This window comes from Lichenostomus cassidix, chromosome Z (genome assembly GCF_008360975.1).
Source record: "Lichenostomus cassidix isolate B80296 chromosome Z, HeHo_3.0, whole genome shotgun sequence".
In the NCBI taxonomy this organism is placed as follows: Eukaryota; Metazoa; Chordata; class Aves; order Passeriformes; family Meliphagidae; genus Lichenostomus; species Lichenostomus cassidix.
In genome coordinates, this window is record NC_139511.1 from 27,880,269 (window position 1) to 27,899,211 (window position 18,943).

Sequence of the window (18,943 nt, forward strand, 5' to 3'; positions counted from 1 at the left end):
GGGCAGATGTTACATAGCCTCCCCTATGTCCCTCTTCCAGGGGCTGGGCATGTTCATGGTAACAGTTTTTATAGCTCCAATCCCAAGATGTTTCCCACCCCTGCAGCACACAGCATGACACCTGGAAGGATCTGACTTGATGCAATTTCCTGCAGCCCCAGCATCCAAACCTTCCCCAGCCTTGGCCACATTGCTGATGTCAAGCCCAGGGCTAAAGCAATAGCCATCAGGGACATGACACCACATTAGGGCCACACATTCTGCTTTTACAGCTTTGCCTGCACGAGGCGAGGGAACACTTCCTCCTGTCTCCCTCCTTCACGTCACCAACAGACATCTCATTCTCTAAAAAAAAATTAGCAAGAACGGAGAGACTTTTAGGAGTGAAATCTTCCTGGATAAACCAGAAGGGGCCCAGCTGGGTGTGCCGGGAGGGTAGTAGCCTGGCAGGAAGCTCTGAGCACCTGCCCGAGGAAACGCTATAAAAGAGGATTAGACTGTTTGCCCCATCCAGGCACTTGGGAGTTGCTTAGACTTTCTGTTCAGAGCGGACAGGGCACCCCAGGTCCCCAGGGCTGACTGCGACACTCCTCACCAGGAATCCCGGGAAGATGACAGAATGTGGAGGCGCAGCCCAAGGTTCTCTAGCATCTTCCCGGACGGCCCCGGGAAGATCCCCGCAGTCCGCCCTCTGTCGGGCTCCGGTCCGCGCTGTCGGGCCTCTCCGGGATGGCTCAGAGCGCCGGGACGAACCTGTCGGGGCCTCCAGGGTAGGTGCCGTGCCGCGGTGCGGGCTCCACAGCGCCCAGCTGCCCTCCGGCGCCGTAGGCGTGCGGTAGCGGCGGGTAGGGCGCGGGGGAGCGGCGGCCGTAGAGCGCAGCGGGGCCGGACGGCGAGGCGGGCAGCACGATGCGCCCCGACGGCGCGTACAGCGGCCCGTGGCCTCCCGGCGCGTAGGGCCCGGGGGCGGTGGGCAGCGGGGCGTAGGCGTGGGGCAGGGCGGCGGAGGCGCAGCCCTGCGCGGGGAAAGCGGCGGCGAAGGCGCAGGAGGCGGCGGCGGGTGCCGGGGGCAAGTCGGCGGGGGGCGGCGGGGCGGGCAGCGGCAGGAGGCGGCAGGGAGCGGCGGGACGCTCGGCGAGGAAAGCCGGGTAGGTGGAGAGGTCGCTGCGCTTGAAACGTTTTCTGCGGCGGAGGAAGGACCCGCTCTCGAACATGTCGCGGGCGTGAGGGTCCAGCGTCCAGTAGTTGCCCTTGCCGGGGCGGCCGGGCTCCCGTGGCACTTTGACAAAGCAGTCATTGAGGGTAAGGTTGTGGCGGATGCTGTTCTGCCACTTGCGGGGGCTGTCGCGGTAGAAGGGGAAGCGCTCGGTGATGAAGCGGTAGATGCCGCCGAGCGTCAGTCGCCGCTCGGGCGCCTGCCCGATGGCCATGGCGATGAGGGCGATGTAGCTGTACGGCGGCTTGCCCCGCTCCGCCGGGCGCTTGCGGCGCCGCCGCCCGCCCCGCGCCCCCGCCGCCGCCGCCGCCGCCTCCTCTCCCGGCGGCACCGCGTCCGCCTTCAGCGGCGGGGGCGGTGGCGGGGGGCCCGGCGGCAGCCGGCTCTCGGCTGTCATGTGGCCGTCGGAGCGACTCCGCGCCGGACCGAGCCGAGCCGAACCGAGGAAGCGCAGCGCTGCGCGGCCGCGGCTTTTATGCGGCGGTGTCCGGCGGCTCCGCGCCCGGGCGGCCGGCACTCCCCCTGCTACGCCCCGCCGCCCGGGAGGCGCGGGCAGGGCCGGGCGTGCCGCCGCTACCGACGCGGGTAGGGGCAGCACCCTGCCTGGCACCCACCGCCCGCCCCTCTCCGCTGGGGCCCGTCCCCAGCGCCGTCGGGGCGCCGCGGACCCGCCGCCGTCGGGAGCGCGCAGCTTCGGAGGACCGACGGGCACCGACCGGAGCGGCGGTGTCTCCGGTATCCCGGTGCGGGTGTCTGGGCACGGGCATTTAACGCGCCTCCCTGTAGGGCTCCCCGCCGTCGGGGCAGGTTCTGCTGGCGGCCGCGGGAGAGGTGGCATCGATGAGTGGCCGCCGCTGTCGGAGGGGATGCTGCCGGTCCGCGCGGGACGGTCGGCCCCGGGCAACGTCACCCAAGGAGCCCCACGCTCCTTTGCGGAAATCAAGCTGTTGAAACAAATTAACTGATCTGTTAATCGGTGACAGATCTGCGTGGGGAGAGATAGTAAGTGTGGGCTTAGGCTACGCAGTTTGCTTGCAGTGCTGCTCTATCGAATGCCCTGGGGCTGGGGCCATCATCGCTGGTCTCTAACAACGATTTGGCACGGGGCTGGGCTCCCGTGACCCTGCTTTCCTCCTGAGCTGATCTGCTCATCCCTGCTCCTTATGCCACAGGACCCCACAGCTACACGATCCAAGCAGGAAGAATGCCAAGCTCTCCACAGGCTAATGCTGAGACATACCTGCCCACTCTTTCATGTTTGCTCAGATATTTGGGGCTGAGGGTCAGACCCCAAGCTGAGTATGCCAGCTGGTGAGGAATGCTTGCCCAGGACTTGAACACCTGTGACACACACCCACAAGCCTGAGGACGGCACAGCTGATCAGCTGCTGGCATGATGTTCCTTGAAAGGCAGAATATAAAGGAGATGGCAGGTGGTCCTAGAGGTGGGATGAAAAGTGTGTGCAGGTGTGCACAGGTATGTGTGTGCATGGAAGGGTGGGCGTGCACAGCTGAGTGGGTGTGCAAGGGCACTGGTGTGGGGGTGAGGATGTGAGTGAGAGTTCATGGGTGTGCACTGACAGGCGAGTGTGCATACACACAAATGCCAGCACACACAGGTGTGTGGCTGGACTCAGGGCTTGCATGTGGGCATGTGGGCAGATGTGTGTCCAGAGAAGAGAATGTGCACAAGTGTACAGGTGCTGTGCATGGCTGTACAACTGTTCCTGCCCATGTCTTGCTGTCTCCTGCCAGTTCTTCCAGAACTCAAATCACCCGTGCACTGCTGAGTCTATCGTCGTAGGAAAAGCTTCCCCAAAGCCCTCTTGGGCATTGCACAAATGATTTTAAGGGAGCAAGGGGAGGTAGGAGCTGTTTATCCCAGTGAAACACAGCTCCCCTGGAGGTGTCCACCAGAGCTATTTATCTGCTTGGAGAAAAATCAGTGTGTGCGTGTGTCTGTGTGTGTGAAGATCCATTTCCATGCTGCAAACAAACCACAGCCCTGATTGCTAGCTAAATAAGGGACCCAGGAGTCACTGGCCACCTGCTTATTTATGCAGCTTCCTGGCAATCTGGGAGATACCAAAAAATCCTGTGGAGCTATGGAGAATTAACCGCGAAGTGGCACTTGCTGAGGACCCACGTGTGCATGTACTGTGTCCAGTAGCTGGATGCAGACATGTGGCAGCATTTCAAATCACATGCTGCAGAGTTTATGACACGAGAGAAATCAACCTCCTGCACCAACACCCACGTTCTTGAAGCGCACAGCAGACTAGGGTAGTATTACCCTGTAGGAACCTAAAACCCAACTCCTTCAGCATGAAGCTGCCTCATCAGTAATGCTCTGCCTTCTGACTCGTGGGAAGCTGCAGCTGGGAATGGATTTTCCTATCAGATGTTCCCAAAGGCAGTAGTTCAGTCACCTCTGGGGCTGTGTCTTTCTGTGCCATGCCAATTCTGTGCCTCCAGAGGGCAAAGTCAGATCGTGCTTCGCTTTGCACTTGTAGAGAGGATGTGGAATAAAAGAGGTGTATGCTGAGGAGGCTTGGTGTGCTGAACAGCTGCATTTGCCCTCCCTGCTGGTGGTGAAAATCCTTTTCCAAGTAAGCACTTTCCTTGGCAGAGCCCAAAGCAGAGTGAAATGGATACCCAAAGAGTATGTGCTGGCTCTTGTCCCTTCTCCTTTCCACATCACACAGCTTAAACTGTGGTGCCAATATTTGTGAGTGAAGTGGGAGTTGTATAACATGATGCCCTGAAGAGTATCCTCAATCTGACATTATAAGCCTATTTTAAAACACTTTTAACTCTCTACTTTGGGAGCAGGCATATGCATTTTAAGCACTGGTGTCTCCTTTGAGTACCAGTTCCCATGGGGAGTGAGCTATGGAGAACATGAATTTCCGACTCACTCAGGTGGTTCCTAGAGTGCAGATCTCCTCCATCTGTAAATCAAGTGGTGCATGTTGCTGGAGCAGAACGATTGATGTTTTTTGTGTTTGTGAAGCATTGTTTTCTTTTCTGATTTAGCTGGAGGAGGGACAAAGGTAAGTAAGACAGAAAACACCATACATTGATTAAACATTTGGGGTTCATAATGCCATCAAAAATGTATGATATCTATATAGCATTACCCATACAAAATATCCCTTGAACTGTCTTTTGGTGTCTGGGACACAGTTTAGAGTAAGCATTTTTTCTGTCTAAATTTCTCAGCTCATATCCTGCCAACACTAAGGTCTGCAGCCTTCAACTGGGCAAAGTGCTCATTGATTGTGAGGCCACTGCACTGCAAAGTGTACCCTGCACAAGGGTACTGTGCCTTGGCCTCTCAGGAATGGAGTTTGTTCTCTAGCACCTACTGGTACTAGAGAATTACCCCAACCAAAATCCCATCTGCATGGATCGCCAAGAGCAAATTCCACCCATGGAAAAAATCCAGTTTTTTAGGCTTCACTCCCTACTCAGTTGCCTTGTTACAAACCACAAACCATTGAGATCCCTCAAGGGTAGACTACTGGGACACCCTACTCTTTGTTATTCCCATTACCTGAGCTGTGTCTTCCGCTTCAACCAAACTAGGGGAAGTGGACATTAAATATGTGGACAGCGCCTTCATGTGCAGCACCTTGCTAGTTTTGGTTCCACCATCAGAATTCCTCTCCTTTTTGAGGTGAGGAAAAGTTTTGCCTCTTGTGTCCTAGGAAGAGCAGGGTTTTTAATGTGCTCTAAGTTAATGTGTTTTTAATGTGCTCTAAGTTAAGGGTCTGGCAGAGTCAAAATCCTAGACTATATTGGCAGAATACAAATCAAGTGAGAACACATACCCATGGCACAGCCACCACCCCAAGCTCAGCTGCATCTGTGATGGGATGGCAAGTTTGGGATTTTTATTGGCTGTGTGTTTGGTGCCAGGGCTTTGCTTTAGAATACGAAGAGCATCACAGCCAGATACTTCATGACACTTTGTGACAAAGAGTTTAACCCTACCTGCAGCTCGTGGTTAAGATCTGAGAGGGGACCATAAGCCTGAGCCTTTTGGAATAAGACAGGTGATGGCATGACATAATTCATGCACTTTCAGAGCATGTTCCATGAAGAAGTATCCAAGGTGACTGAGCATAAGATGTTTGGCACATAACTGGAGTTAGTGGGAGACAAGAGCAGAGAGGTGACTGCATGGATTTGGGAAACTTTGTGGCTAGACTGTGGGAGGACCTTGGTATGGGGACCAAGGTGAAACCTCTGAGGGAGAACTGATGTGCAGCTGAACATGGAGTATGACCACATGGCAGAAGAGTGACTGGAAAGCAGAATACAAGCATACTGCATATTTTCAACACCTGTTCACTTGCCTTGTCTGGTGGGAGCAAAGTTTCACTTTTCATCAGTGGCCTGGTTCTTTAGTATCAGCTTTATTATGCAGCTTCTCATCCTTTGGTTGAGTTTTCTGCTGCAAGGGAGAAAGGGCTGCAAGGGAGAAAGACATGTTTGCTGAGAGAATCACATGTATGTAGCCAGGTTCATGCAGGAGGCTTGAGTTAGCTGTTGTGATCATTCTTCTGTAGAAAAACCAAAACATTGTGGTGGCTTTAAAATAGGCCATGTCTCAGGCCAGAATTTGGAGCTAGAGCCATGGGCAGCCTTAGCCTCCATCCAGCAAGGTTCCACCTAGGCAGAGGACTAAGCATGCTTGCCTGACAGCCCAGCAGGTTCCCTGGCTCTTGGAGGGAAACAAGACCTGCAGCAGTGAGTTGCAACAGGGGCAGGTGCAGGCGGGCAGGGCAGGCTCTCTCTGAGCAGAACACCACCTCTGACCATTCCCTCAGGATCCTGCCCCACTCAGGGGAATTCAGTGTGAGTGTAATGGCAAAAGGATTGGCCATCCAGTATGGGAGATGTGCAGGGTCGGTGCTCTGGGGTGATGGTAGTGCTAAACTAGACAGAGTGGCTGACACAGGAAGAGGCAGAGCTTCAGCCTAGTGAGGCCACCAGAAATGGGAGCACTGGACTGTTGGAAAGCTTAGGAAGCCCAGCAAAGGAAAGATGCGAGTGGTGCCCTGGGGCAGCAGTGCCCTGTGTGCCAGTCCCAGCTGGGAAGTGATGGTCAGAGTGGCGGCACTGCTGCAGAGGCTCCAGGGAATGCTGTGCATGAGGCTGGACACGGGCCAGGAGTGGCTCTTGCAGCAAATGAGGTGCACTCCGTACTGGGTTTCCTGAGGAGGAGCTTTTCAGGCAAATCGAGGTCTGTGCCAGCACTCCTAAACAGTTAAACATGAAAATTTGCTGTGCACACTGGCAGCAAGATCCTCATTTAGCTAAGACATGGAGCCACAAAACAAAGCAGAAGAAAACACCACATGCGATGTGGGCAGCAAGGAGCAGGCACCTTCTTGGTGGAAGCTGAGTGGATGCAGCCTGAGCTGGATGGGCCATAACACATTCATTTGTTCTCCTCCCAAAGCAGATTTTGGGGTTGGTTTCCAAGAGAATAAGCTGCCCATTCTTGTCTTTGCACCACCAAGATATCATTGGGAGTAGTGTAGATCTGTCAGATGCTTCAAAAGGAGGAGCTGCCTTTTTCTGGAAACATGCAAAGCAGAGTCAGGCTCTCTTCTATAAGCTGAAAATCACTTGCTGTGCTTTTTGGGGTTTTTTTTTTGGTGTGCAGGTGTTACAAAGTTTGCATGGCTCTTGCTCCCCTGAAGCCTGTGAATTTCAGCACCTCATGAAAATCTTCCGGATGGATATCTTTGAATAGCCGTCAGACACTGTTGGCATGGAAATAAGTTCTTTCTGGTTTGCCTATCAAATGCCCTATTTGGGCAGTCATTCAACAGTTTTGAGAGGTTTAATCTCTGGCAGGGTGAACATCTCCTGCTCAATATTTCCCAGGTGCCCTGCTGGGATCTGTCTGCTCTGCTGGCTCACAACAGGCATCACTGGCATCTGACAGAAGCTCCTACAAAGGGCCCACAGGGTCAGAAAGACCCTGAGGCTTGTGGACAGGAAGTGTCACCTGATGACAAATTTTTTTAAGACAAATTAGTATTTGCCAGAGTAGTAATTCAACCCTCTTTGCAGCTACTAGTGAAACCTGATGCTTGATAGAAAATGATGGTATACACTGGTTTAGGGGGAATTATTTATTTCTTGCTTTGGAAGCTGGGGGTTTTATTTAAGTATAATTATTTAATTAATTGCTATATTGTGAACAAACTATATTTGCAAATATCCTGCTTTACTTCAATAAGCTGTGTAGAAAGAAGTATTTTTTGTTTTCTTTTTTCTTTGTTGCAGACAGAACTACACTGTCCTGGATACCGGCTTTTTCTAACTCATGCTTAAGCATGGGATGGAGAGGGGAAAGGTAATTTTGGCCTAATTGTAGAGTTAAGAGGTTAATTTCCCGATGCAGGTGAGAGAAATTTCTTGGTGTTCTTCGTTGGCAGTGTTCCTCATGTTGTTTCACCCAAATATGGATAATTAAAAGTCTCTAACAAATTGCGGTGGAATTGTGCTATAATTTACTAACTGATTTTCTGTCCCAAGACGTGTTCTGCACTGTGGTCTTTGCTGAGCACTTTCCCTGTGGTCACAGTACATCAGCCAAGGAGGGAGACAGAGGAGAGCAAAGGTGTTGGGGGAGCTAGTAGATGGGGGCAGTGGGGTAAGACTGGGAACACATGAAGGAGGGGAAAGAGAAAGAGAAGTGCTGTGGAAAAGCAAGGAATGTGGAGAGGAAGGGTTGGGGGTGGAGCTGGAAGGATATGAAGAGCCTTTGCTGGAACACTGCTTGGGAGGTTTGTTTTGTGGAGAGAGTCTTGTATGGATAGACAAAAAAAAACCTCACCTAAGTTTCTTTTCCTCTGGGTCTTGGTCTGGAATCAAATACTCTCAGCATGACTTTGGTAGAAGCAAAAAAACATGAAAAGAAATGTCACAGCTTTCTAGGACTGGTCTACACAGACCACGAAAAGGTTCTTTTCATCCTTATTTTGTTCTTTAGATCAAGCAAAATCACTATTTAAACTGTATTACTCGGCATTATTAAACAAAACAATTCTTACCCTTACTTCCCTGGAAATTGCAGCTTTTAGCACACTTTCTGTGACTCGATTAACAAAAATAAGGTGTTTCAGTAGGTAGGTTCAGGTACCCAGCCCTTTTTATGTGTCAAGTTTCTGACTCTTTGAGTTTTTCTGGGGAAGCCCTTAGCGACAAGGCAGGTCAGAGGCAGAGCTGGGGAGCAAAGACATCGGGTCAGAGCCTGCATCAGGGATTGCAGGGAGAGACACAGGCACAGCCACAGGATGGCCCTGTGGCTGGAGGCAAAACCCCCAGCTTGAAAATAACTCCCAGTTAAAGGTGAGGAGCCTCTCTGGGCTCCTTCTTGGCCTTGGGCACAGCCAGGTGGATGCCCAGGCTGGGGAGTGTGTCAAACACTGATCCAGGAAAGAAAAGTTGCACTTTAAAAGGCTCCAAAAATGCAGTATTGTATGTGTGCATGTGCCTGAGCACCGCTGGATGTTAAACCATGCCTGGCAGTAGGGTGAGTTGTGAGCACCACTGCCGCGGACGCATTCCTGTCGGGGTGATGCTGATGGGCAATTGGTAGGACCCAGCGCTACCCTGCTGTAATTCCATGCCTGTGGGATGTAAATAGTCTGTATTTGAAAAGCAAAGTGTAAAGTCGGGATAGTTTGAGCTTATTGGCACTGGCAGACAAAATCTGAATACTTTTACAAAGAGCTCCTGTTTTTTTCCCTAGGCCCCTTTGTTCTCACTGCCTCTCTCTGACCCTTTAGCAATCACCATGGTAATTACCAAGTAATGCCCTATTTACAAGTACCTTCCGAAATCTGCTGGAGTTTTGCTTGAGCCTGTAGCAAAAATGTCTCTCCCCAGATGAGAAAATGGGTTATTTCTCAAATTCCAAGCTTTTTTTAACAAGACTGAAAAGGCAGTGAATAGCTGGCATCCTGCTGAAGCTAACAGATCTGTGGGGATTTACACTAGATAAGCATCTGCCCAGCGTTTGCCTGAGGCAATACCTCTAACCAAAAGTGTGTAGGTCGTGGTAATCTGGAAAGAAAGTAGTGTTTTTAAGTTTTGGGCTTCTAATAAAAAGAGGCAGAGCACTGCGTGTATTTCCACGGACAGCAAAAAGTTTTAGAAATCTCTTTTTTATTTTGCGCAGTCTGATCTTACATGTTCTGTGACCAATCCATATTTCTCTTGTGAAGCCTGTGCCATGGGATAGGTTTCCCAAAGAGATTATGGGATCTCTGTCTGTCAGGCTTTTTAAAACTTGACTAGTCGTGGCCCTGAGCAAGCTGATGTAACTTGGGGTATAACCATGCTTTAAGTTTTTGCTGGACCATAAACCTTGTGATTTCTGCAGGTCTGCCTGTTCCTGTGGTAGAAACACGATTTCCAGGAGTTTCTGTCAAATCAGCTCAATTCCTGTCAATGATACAGGAAAGTGACCTGACAACACAAGCTAAAGGACTTCTCAAAATGCCAGGTGCTCAGATTTTCTTTCTTCCAGCTGGCTCTGATAGTTTTGCTTATGCAGTTTGGGTATTCATATGCAAATCAGAGATTTGCCGACCACGCCGGACCATTATCAGAAAAGAGATCTTCCAAGTGATTTAACAATCACTTCCAGGATCACTTCATGTTTTGGACCTGGAAAGGGAAAGAGAGTGGCATCATTTTGAGACCTTTGAGATTCCCACCCCTTTACTCTGCTGTGAGACAATGCAATATTTGCTATGTGAGAGTGGCCTGGTTTTGGCTGGGATCGAGTTAATTTTTTTCAATGGTGGCTAGTATGGGGCTGTGTTTTGGATTTGTGCTGAAATAAATGTTGGTAACACAGGAATGTTTTTGTTGCTGCTGAGCAGGGCTTATACAGAGCCAAAGCCTTTGCTGTTTCTCACCCACAGGACCAGAGAGGGGGCTGGGGGTGGACACGGAGCTGGGAGGAGACACGGCCTGGATATCTGATCCCAACTGACCCAGGGGTATCCTACAGCAAATGGTGTCATGCTCGGCAAAAAAGGCTGGGGGAAGAAGGAGGAGGAGGGGAGAGGTTGAGAGTGATGGCGTTTGTCTGCCCGAGTCACCCTGAGGCACGATGGGGCCCTGCTGTCCTGGAGATGTTAAACACCTGCCTGCCCGTGGGAAGTGGTGAATGAATTCCTTGTTTTGCTTTGCTTGTGTGTGTGGCTTTTGCTTTACCTATTAAACCGTCTCCATCTCAGTTTTCTGGTTTTTGCTCTTCCAAGTCTCCCCCCTATCCCACCGGGGGGAGCGAGTGAGCAGCAGTGGGGGACTCAGTGGCTGGCCGGGGTTAAACCACAACAGAGAGTGTCTTTATTACTTCAAAAAACAGAACAAGGGAGAGGTGGAAAATTAAACGTGAAAATAATTTTTAAAAATACTATTTCTTCCTGTAAGAAGTGTTCGCTTAGATGAACATAAGAAAAGGTCTGAGGGCAGGGACAGGCTGAGATCTGCTTCTAGTAAGTGAGCAGGAAACTCTCTGGTCTGAGCAAGGTGCTAAACACAGGAGGTACAGGACTGACCTCTGCAGTCAGCAGAAAGAGGGGGCGTCCAGAAGGTACCTCACCCTAAAGGCAGGAGACCACAGCTGCTGCAGCCTCCCCGATGCTCAGACAGCAAAAGCCAGGGCAGTGCACCCCATGGGCATCACATGGTGCCCCATTCCTTCCTAGGGGCCCTTGTAGGTCATCCTGGGGACAGCGCCTCTGGCGTGTGGAGCAAACCGGCATCCCTGTGTGGACTGCAGTGGCGAGGGGGAATAACCCAAAGGAGGGGGGCACTGGTGCACCCCCTTGGCTGAAGCTGCCAGCCCGGTGCTGTCAGCAATGCCGTGCCATGCTGAGGGCTCAGCTGTGGTGGAAAGATGGGGTGGTTCTTGCTGGTTCAGTGCAAATATCTGAGCACTGAAGGTAATTTCTTTCAGTCACTTCTTACACATCCTGAATGGGGCGTGTCAGTTTTTTCTCCTCAGAACTAGTCTGGGCAACACTGAGAGAGGAGTTGAAATATCAGACCTAATCCTGCAGGAATGACTCATTCTGGCATAGGATTTGCAGAGCAAGATGAGAAGTTCAGGTAAAACAAAGGGAAATGGAGGCTGTAGTAAAACACTGTGGTTTGGAGCATGACAGTTTAACTGCTACGAAGTCAAAGCTGGAAACCCCCTCCCAACAAATTGCTGTACTCACAACCTTGGCAATATCTGGAGCAAGTCAATATTCAGGCACACTAGTTCCAGAAACTGAGGCTCTTTCCCATGGGAGCTGTAGGTTGGATTGCTAATTACCATGGGTCTGGAAAACAATTACTATTATTTCATTATTATTTTTAATTAAACACAAATAAAGCAATGGCTGTCCCTTTAAAGTTTGACTTTGAAATATTTTCTGCGTTTTTTAGCTGGGTTTACACTGGCCAAGTCCAAACAGAGAAACACTGGAATTTTGACAAAGGTTTAAGGTCATTTTCAACCAGATTTCTCTAGTGAGGATAATGCAGTAGTTGAGTTGAAAGCACAAGCCCAACCTAAATGTCTGGGCCTGGGAAAGGACAGCTGGATTTCTTGAAGCTATAGTAGACATACCCTTTCACAAGTCTTTTAACTACTTTAGCTTGCTTTCTTCACCTGGTATCTTTGCAGACACATCCAACAGATTGCAGACCACCAGGTCAAGAGAGTTCACCTCCAGAGTGTGGAATAGAGAAGGTGATTTTTCCATTATTGTTTAAAACATTGCACCTTGTAAGATAAATAGGTTGGTGTGGTTACAGCAAAAACATAAATCATCAGGGAGCCATAGAGAAGAGGACACTTTTCCATCTCACCCTCTCCCACTCTTGTTAGTGGAGATGTGGCATTTGCAGGAAAGTTATACTTAGGTTAAAGGATAAAGACTAAGTTTTAAAGCAAGATATTTTTGAAATGCCCAGAACACTGGCAGAAGCGTAACAGCCTTTCAGTAGATGCGGGTCCTGTTCTACAAGCCAGGATGGGAGAAAACCAGCTGACCTTTATGGATAGACCAGCTGAGACCTGCTGGACCTCTTGCTGCTTATGCCTGGCAGGCAGTGAAATGCTGGAGTCCCTGCAGCAGTGCTTTAGCAGCGACAGTTTGTGTCCTGCTGCTCTTCTGACTTCGCTATGGGCATTTCTGAGCTGCATAAGGGTCCCTGGCAGCAGCAAATGGGACAAGGCTTGCTGGAGCTGTAAGCCTGCCCAGGGACTGGTGGGGCTGGGCCAGGGCCAGGCGAGGCCAACGCGGGCTCAGCCGTGCCTCTGGCCAGGCTGGTGCAGCTTGGGGCTGCTGTGCATGCCGGCACATTCTCCCGAGGATTAGCCCTGCAAGGAATGTGGTGCCGGAGGAATGTCCTCCCGGCGCAACCTGAAACCCTCCGTCTGCGACAGCCTGAAAAACAGGGTGGGTTGTGGCAGCTCTGACAGCACCATGACCCCTGAGTTCGAGGCTGGGGGCCGCAGGGGATGCTTTCTGGACTCTAGTCCAGACTCTAGTCAGGACTCTAGTCCAGTTTGGACTCTGGAGAACCTGGACTGGAGCACTGGCATTGCATGGTGCGTCGCTGGGGTGGAAGCAGCTTCTCCCAAAAGTGAAGAACCTCAGGTGAGAGTACTGTTGGCAGGCTTGGACTCAACTCCTGGTACGTTCTGCCAGTTTGTGTGGCACCAAGGCTCACTGCCACTACAGAGCAAGCCACTACAGTGCTTATGGGGAAATGGGCTTTTACTTCAACAATTTGGGGCTTGAGGTTTCTCTCTGCTCTGTCTTATACTCAGCTGCTTGGCACACCTGTCAGTGTAGATGCTGATGTAGCTCTGGAACCACCAGTGCCCTTATCAGAGTGGCATCAGGAGGTGTGTGCTGCTGTGTGCCCTTTCCTACCACACCCCTTCGGCAAAGAGGGTGTCACTGTGGCGAGGAAAACCACATTAGTTCGTATTGCTGTTTTAAGGCCAGCTGGCAAGTCCAGAATAAGACTTGGTCCACATATAATGCTCATCCAAACTGGTTCCAACACTGAGTTCAGCCCCTCCCCACAGTGCTTGCTTCAGACACTGACCACAGCTGGCTTTCTGGTCCCAAGCCTTCCTCTAGCACCAGGTGTCACATGGCTTGCATGGCAGTGAGATAGTGCTGCCTCACCTCTCCACTGAGGGAGGGATGTTTCAGCACTGCGTGAGCCTCCAGGGCCATGGCAGGGTGTGGAGGGAAGCATATCTCGTGCGACTGCTGTGCACAAAGCTGTTTTCCAATGAGCTCATGGCGGGGTCAGTGCCAGAATGAGGGCAAACGGAGCGTAAAGAGGGTTTGCAACCACACGCTGGCCCGATGCAACCTGGATTTGGTAACTGGGACTTAACTCCTGATCAAATTCCTGCCAGGTTATTGCTCAACCTCCTTGCAGGGGCAGGAGCTGTGTGCACGAGGTGAAAGCATTTGGCCTCATGCAGCTACAAGGCAATATCTTTTCTGGTGCTACTGCTTTGGGGTTTTTTCCTTCTCCTTGTCTGGAGTTGCTGCCAGACCCCACTGGGGATCCTCTCCCCATGTGGGCAGTTCAGCACATTCCTGGCAACACCCAGCTTTGCCTGTGACTAACCCAGCAGATAGCTTGTCCTCCTGCATGAACCAGAGACTTAAGAGCTAATCCAGTGTTAAATATGCTGGGGCCCTAAAGCTCAGAGCTTCCTTGTGCTCCAGACTGATGTAGCCAGATGAGATGTCATAGCTGCCCAGCTCCTGTCTGAGCAGCTAAACACCAAGGCAAAGACCCAGCTAGTAGTTTGGAGACCCTGTGAGATGGAAAGCTGCACATTTGGCTCATGATTTGTGTGAGCCCACCTCCAGCCCTTTTGCACTAAAAAGACCTGGGGGCAGGTGACCCTGCAGAAGCAGGTAGAAAGGGAAAGAAGGAAGGAAGCTCCGAGGACACCATAGAAAAGCCACAGCAGACTCAAGGAGTGCCATTTCTGTCATGGATGGATAGAAGGAACAGAGTGTGGTTCTTCCTTCCTTGAAATACAGCAGCAGTTGCACACAGCCATGTGCTCCAGGATGGCCCTGCTTGAGCAATGAGGTTGGACGCTAAGACCCACTGTGGTCTCTTCCAACCTGGCCCATTCTGTGATTCTATGAATTTGGAGTACCAACCATCACAGGTGACCCTGGGACTTGCCAGTGACAGGAGCAGCTGGACTGAGCTGCCCCCTTACATCTGTGGCCCCAGGCACACCAAGCACTGCCAAAGAGAAGTGGAGTCTGACTTAAAACTGATGTGCAGAACAAAGCCTGATAGGGCTGGGGGCACAGCCACAGAGAGGCTGAGGCACTTGAACAGGATGGCCCCCAGAGGCCTCAGACAGATCTTCCAAGGCAGATCATTGTTCTTTTGCTCTGCCCTCGTTCCTTTACCCTTACGAAATGGTTCTGCATCACTTTCGCTTTTCACCCTACCTTCCCTCCCCTGCAATCCAACAGAGCAGCAATGGCTATGAGATGGTGATGAACAGTTTTCCATCTCCCACATCTTACATCTCAAGGAGTCTGAAAACTGTATGTTTTCACTCCAGACCCTCAGCCAGTTCCTGGCATTATCCTGAGCATATATTCCTGCTGCTCAGCTGCTGTTTCCTTTCTGTGAAGAGGGATGATGGTTTCCCTTGTCCTTCCCCAAGAAGGTCTGGCACATTGGGCAGGTACTAGGTAGGAAACATCTGAATCCAAACCTCAGCATTGACTCATTACCAGTCAGGCCCATAAAATGTTCCCGTGCAGCGGACTGTTCTCCCAGAACCTTTCCCAGCCTTCTAGGCATTAAGCATAGATGGCACAGTGCCGGAGGAAGACACAGTACTTTCCTAAATGGTGCCTGAGGTTCTTCTCCATTTTTTCTGTTTTCATCATATTCCATTTCTTTGATTTTTTTTTTCTTTGTTTGTTTGTTTTGGAAGCCTAGAGGGCTTTCAGGAGAGGTCACTTAGGGAGAGAGGCAGCAGAAAGACAGACATTTCTTTCTAGTTTTATTCTGAGCCAGAGTAGGATGTTCAGTGCAGAGATTTTTGAAAGAATTTGGGACATAAGTCTGCTGCTCAAGTAATTCCCTGGGCCCAGTGATGGAAGCACCTGAAGCTCGTAGGCATGTCACTTCTCCCAAGCAGCTATACCCTATACTGTGGTGCAGGGTAGCTCTTGGGCAGATGGAGAGCACATTACCACTATCTGAAGTCCTGGAGCTGAGCTGGGAAAGACCACCTGCTCCCAGTGCTCAAGGCAACTTCACTGGGGGTGCCTGCCACCTGCAGCCTCCAGGCCTCTCCCCCTGTAGGAACAAGGACAGGCAGGTACTAGGATTACTAGGGCTTCTGGCCTCGTGGGTGGCTAGATTTATGGCAGGTCCTGTGGCCTCGGGGGTCCACACAGGGCACAGGGTGGTGACCAGATTAGCAGCAGCACCATGAAATGCACACCCCAATGGATAAGGATGAACCCAGCAACAGTTCAGCTCTTTTGGCAGGCATGGGGGACAGCAGCTAGCACTGCTCAGTGCACTCACAGACCACAGTGGCACTGGTGGTAGGTCCCTGAAGTAGCTGGAGGAGTACAGGAGTGGCTCTTCTGGATTGGCTAGCATCATCCTCCTCACCAGGCTAGTGTCCACTGCAGAGGAACCAGTCCACCCCACCATGAGCTGTGCTGTGTGCTGCTCCGGGCCTGGAGGAGCTCCTGCCTCTTCCTGGCAGGACCTCCAGTCATAGTCCAAACAGCACAGAACGCTGGGGGTGTGCCTGGCAGTCCCAGCTGCCCCTGCCAGAAGAGGTCCATTGTGCCTGTCCTGCTCCAAGGACTGCTGGAGTTCTGTAAATGAAACCGCCAGAGCATGAAATATGTAAATACTCCTCTGAGCAGTGGTGCTGACCCTTGGTCTCTCTTTCTGGCCCACTGATCTTCAAATAGCTTAGCCTTAATGGAAAGGGGTCTGACACCACCTCCTTATGCCCTCCCACTAAGAGGGCAACATGTAGCCTGAAGGAGCAGGAATTGCTCTGTAATGGGGGGGAAGGTGGGAATGCCTAGAGTTCCCCTCGGGCAAGAAAAAGGGTTGACATGGGGGCCCAGTGCACGGGCTTCTGGAGTGCTGGGTTTAGGAAGGAGAGTGCTTTCTGTTTAGGAGGCAGAGCAGGATTAGCCTGGGGAGAGGGCTGGTGTCCGTCTGACAGAGTGCAAGTTTGCGCTGCGGAAATGCTCCTGGGGTTCCCTGTTGCCCAGCAGAAGCTGGGTCCACACGTCTGCTCACACCAAGAGCACCTCAGGCTCCACGTGCCCCAGCATCTGCGGGGGAAAGGCCTGGTTTGGGGCTGGGCTGGGTTCTGACAGGGGAAAGTATGCACACATCAATGCCTGAGTTTCATCCGCTGTGCTCAGGCTACCATTACCAGCAAGCTGCTGAGTAACTTCTGGGTAGCATTAAACAATATTTCCCAAACCAGCCCTGCTGTGATTCATCAGAAAACTCTTATCTTCGCCTTTCAAAAGCTTTTGTCATTTTAATGAAGAAACAACTTCCTGCTGGCTGGATGGGCGATTACCCAACACAAACTGCAGATATTCAGAGGGAAGGGCCTGTGATCCATTAGTTGGCTAAGGGCTATTCTTTAGCCCGAGAGCCAGGATAATCCTAGGTGGGAACATCCACAAAGGGGTCAGCTGTTAAAGGAATTTAAGTGCCTTTACATTGGCATCTAGAGCCCTGCTGGGAAGCTCAACCCTATGGAAGACCTCCCGTGACCTTTTTCACAAGTCTTGGGGGAAGGCTTCTAAATCACTGAGGCACGTCTGAAGGCTTCGCTCTCTGTTTTCTCCATCACTGGGCTTTCAAACAATTGCATCCTTGTCACACATTTGTCAAAGAGAAAGGGGGAGATGAAGAAAGAAATTTCAATAGTCTCAGGGCTTTGCTTACGGCTGTGTTAATGCTGAATAGCACGCGGAGGTGGAAGGGATATCCTGAACAATGTCTGGTCTCCAGGCAGAATCCGTTTCCCATGACAGTGCCTTTCTGAAGCAGGAATGCCAGCATGAAGCAAAACTTGTTAAAGTAGTAAAAGAAGAGGTCTCTATTGTGTCCTGTGTGACAGAATAATCCTCCCTCAAGAGCAGACTGCTGTCTTTTTCCCTCCCATCTGTGAATTTTGGCTTCAATCAACTTCGTGATTTTCACAAGGTATAAAATTAAAGTCCTACCCCTTAAAAACAGCCAGCCAACCTTGCAGGATCTTCCCACAGACATGCCCACAACTGTGAACATAGTTTTCCTGTACAGACTCTAAAATGTCTGACTGCATTAACCTGAAATAAGGTTTCCTGTTAGGAGTTACATTTGCTAAGAAGAAACAAACATTTTTGATATCTCCATCCATTTCACTGGTTAAACATCATTTCCCTTTCTCAATGATTTATTCATAGGTTATCACTCTGCTCCTCAATTTTCTCCTTACATTTCTCCTAAATTTTCACTTTAAAGCTTTTGTTTCTGAAGTACCTGTGAAAACCAGCAGACAATTATTTAGACTTACCATATGAACAAAGCTATCTTGCTCCTCTCTTTCCAGCTCCTTGTGCCCAGTGCTTGTTCTACTTTTCCTTATACCCCGGACAGAGGTGTCTCATCTCACAGCTGAGCCTCTTAATGATTGTATAAATAATTAATCCCAAACGTCATCAGTATTGTCAGTATACCTATACAGGAGCTGAAGATACCAAATTAAAAGTGAAACAAGGCTTTAGCCAGGGAACAGGGCTGTTCTACTCTCCTGTTTTATTTCAAAAAGCTACTGATTGTCATGTCCTTTCCACTTACCTTCTTTTTTAATTCCAGCAACACTCATTGGAGGCTGTTCATAATATGCCTGTGATTTTGCCATCAAAGAAAAATGGATTTGCTTTTTCCTGGGGATGGATAAAATCCTAGTAATAAGTCTGGTACTGCAATTAAACAGTCTCCACTGGAGCAGAGCATCTCTCCAGGTCCCTGACCACAATGGAAAGGAGGCACATAGGGGATGCCCAGCTATTGGAATCCATACTCGCAGCTCCGCAGACCTAATAAAAGATCCTGGAGGCAGGGGTTTTAACTTCATGTGCCCATGGTGAGTGCAAGTCCTGGACACCAGCCACCACAGAAGAAAGGGGACCTGGCCGCCGTCACGTGCAATCACTGCCCAGGAACCACTGGGCAGGTGCGGTGCATGTTTCGGTGTCCTCACATTCCTGTCTTGTGAGATCAAGTGGGGGATCTGTAGCCTGGCATATTTGGAGGGAGACTACCATGTCAAAGACCAGTGCCAGTGTTGGTGGGACCTTCACTTTGCTGGTAAGTGCTACCCAGATGTGGCTCTGGCACTTGAGGCTTAAGTGACTTGTTACAGCCTTTGCACTTAAACAAAACAATTCCTCCTACCTTTCACATCTCCAAATCTGATGACAACTCTGCACTGTTTACTAAGGGATTTCTTATGTTTTTGAAACAGAAGTCTATCAGCAAGCACTCAGACTATGGATCTTGGTTACTAGTTTATCAGTAATTTAATTATGTAGCCTTAAGGTTCAGACTGCCTCTTTCTGAAAGATGTGCTCT

At 50.6% G+C, this 18,943-nt stretch overlaps 1 protein-coding gene and 1 long non-coding RNA gene across 2 annotated transcripts; one reads left to right on the forward strand and one right to left on the reverse strand.

Annotated features, from left to right (window-relative positions):
• Positions 1-673: 673 nt before the first annotated feature.
• FOXE1 (forkhead box E1) lies at positions 674-1,696 on the reverse strand. Its single transcript, XM_085042578.1, has one exon. The coding sequence runs from the start codon at positions 1,611-1,613 to the stop codon at positions 735-737; it is 879 nt and encodes a 292-aa protein (XP_084898704.1). The 5' UTR covers positions 1,614-1,696; the 3' UTR covers positions 674-734.
• Positions 1,697-1,759: 63 nt separating this feature from the next.
• Positions 1,760-10,490, forward strand: LOC146424577 (uncharacterized). The gene is made up of 3 exons (XR_014846817.1): positions 1,760-1,951; positions 7,523-7,640; positions 9,627-10,490. It is a non-coding gene; the product is annotated as an uncharacterized LOC146424577 (long non-coding RNA).
• Positions 10,491-18,943: the final 8,453 nt, after the last annotated feature.

Coding starts and splice junctions, on each gene's coding strand:
- FOXE1 (XM_085042578.1), bottom strand. CDS start 1,613: ATGACAGCCGAGAGCCGGCTGCCGCCGGGCCCCCCGCCACCGCCCCCG.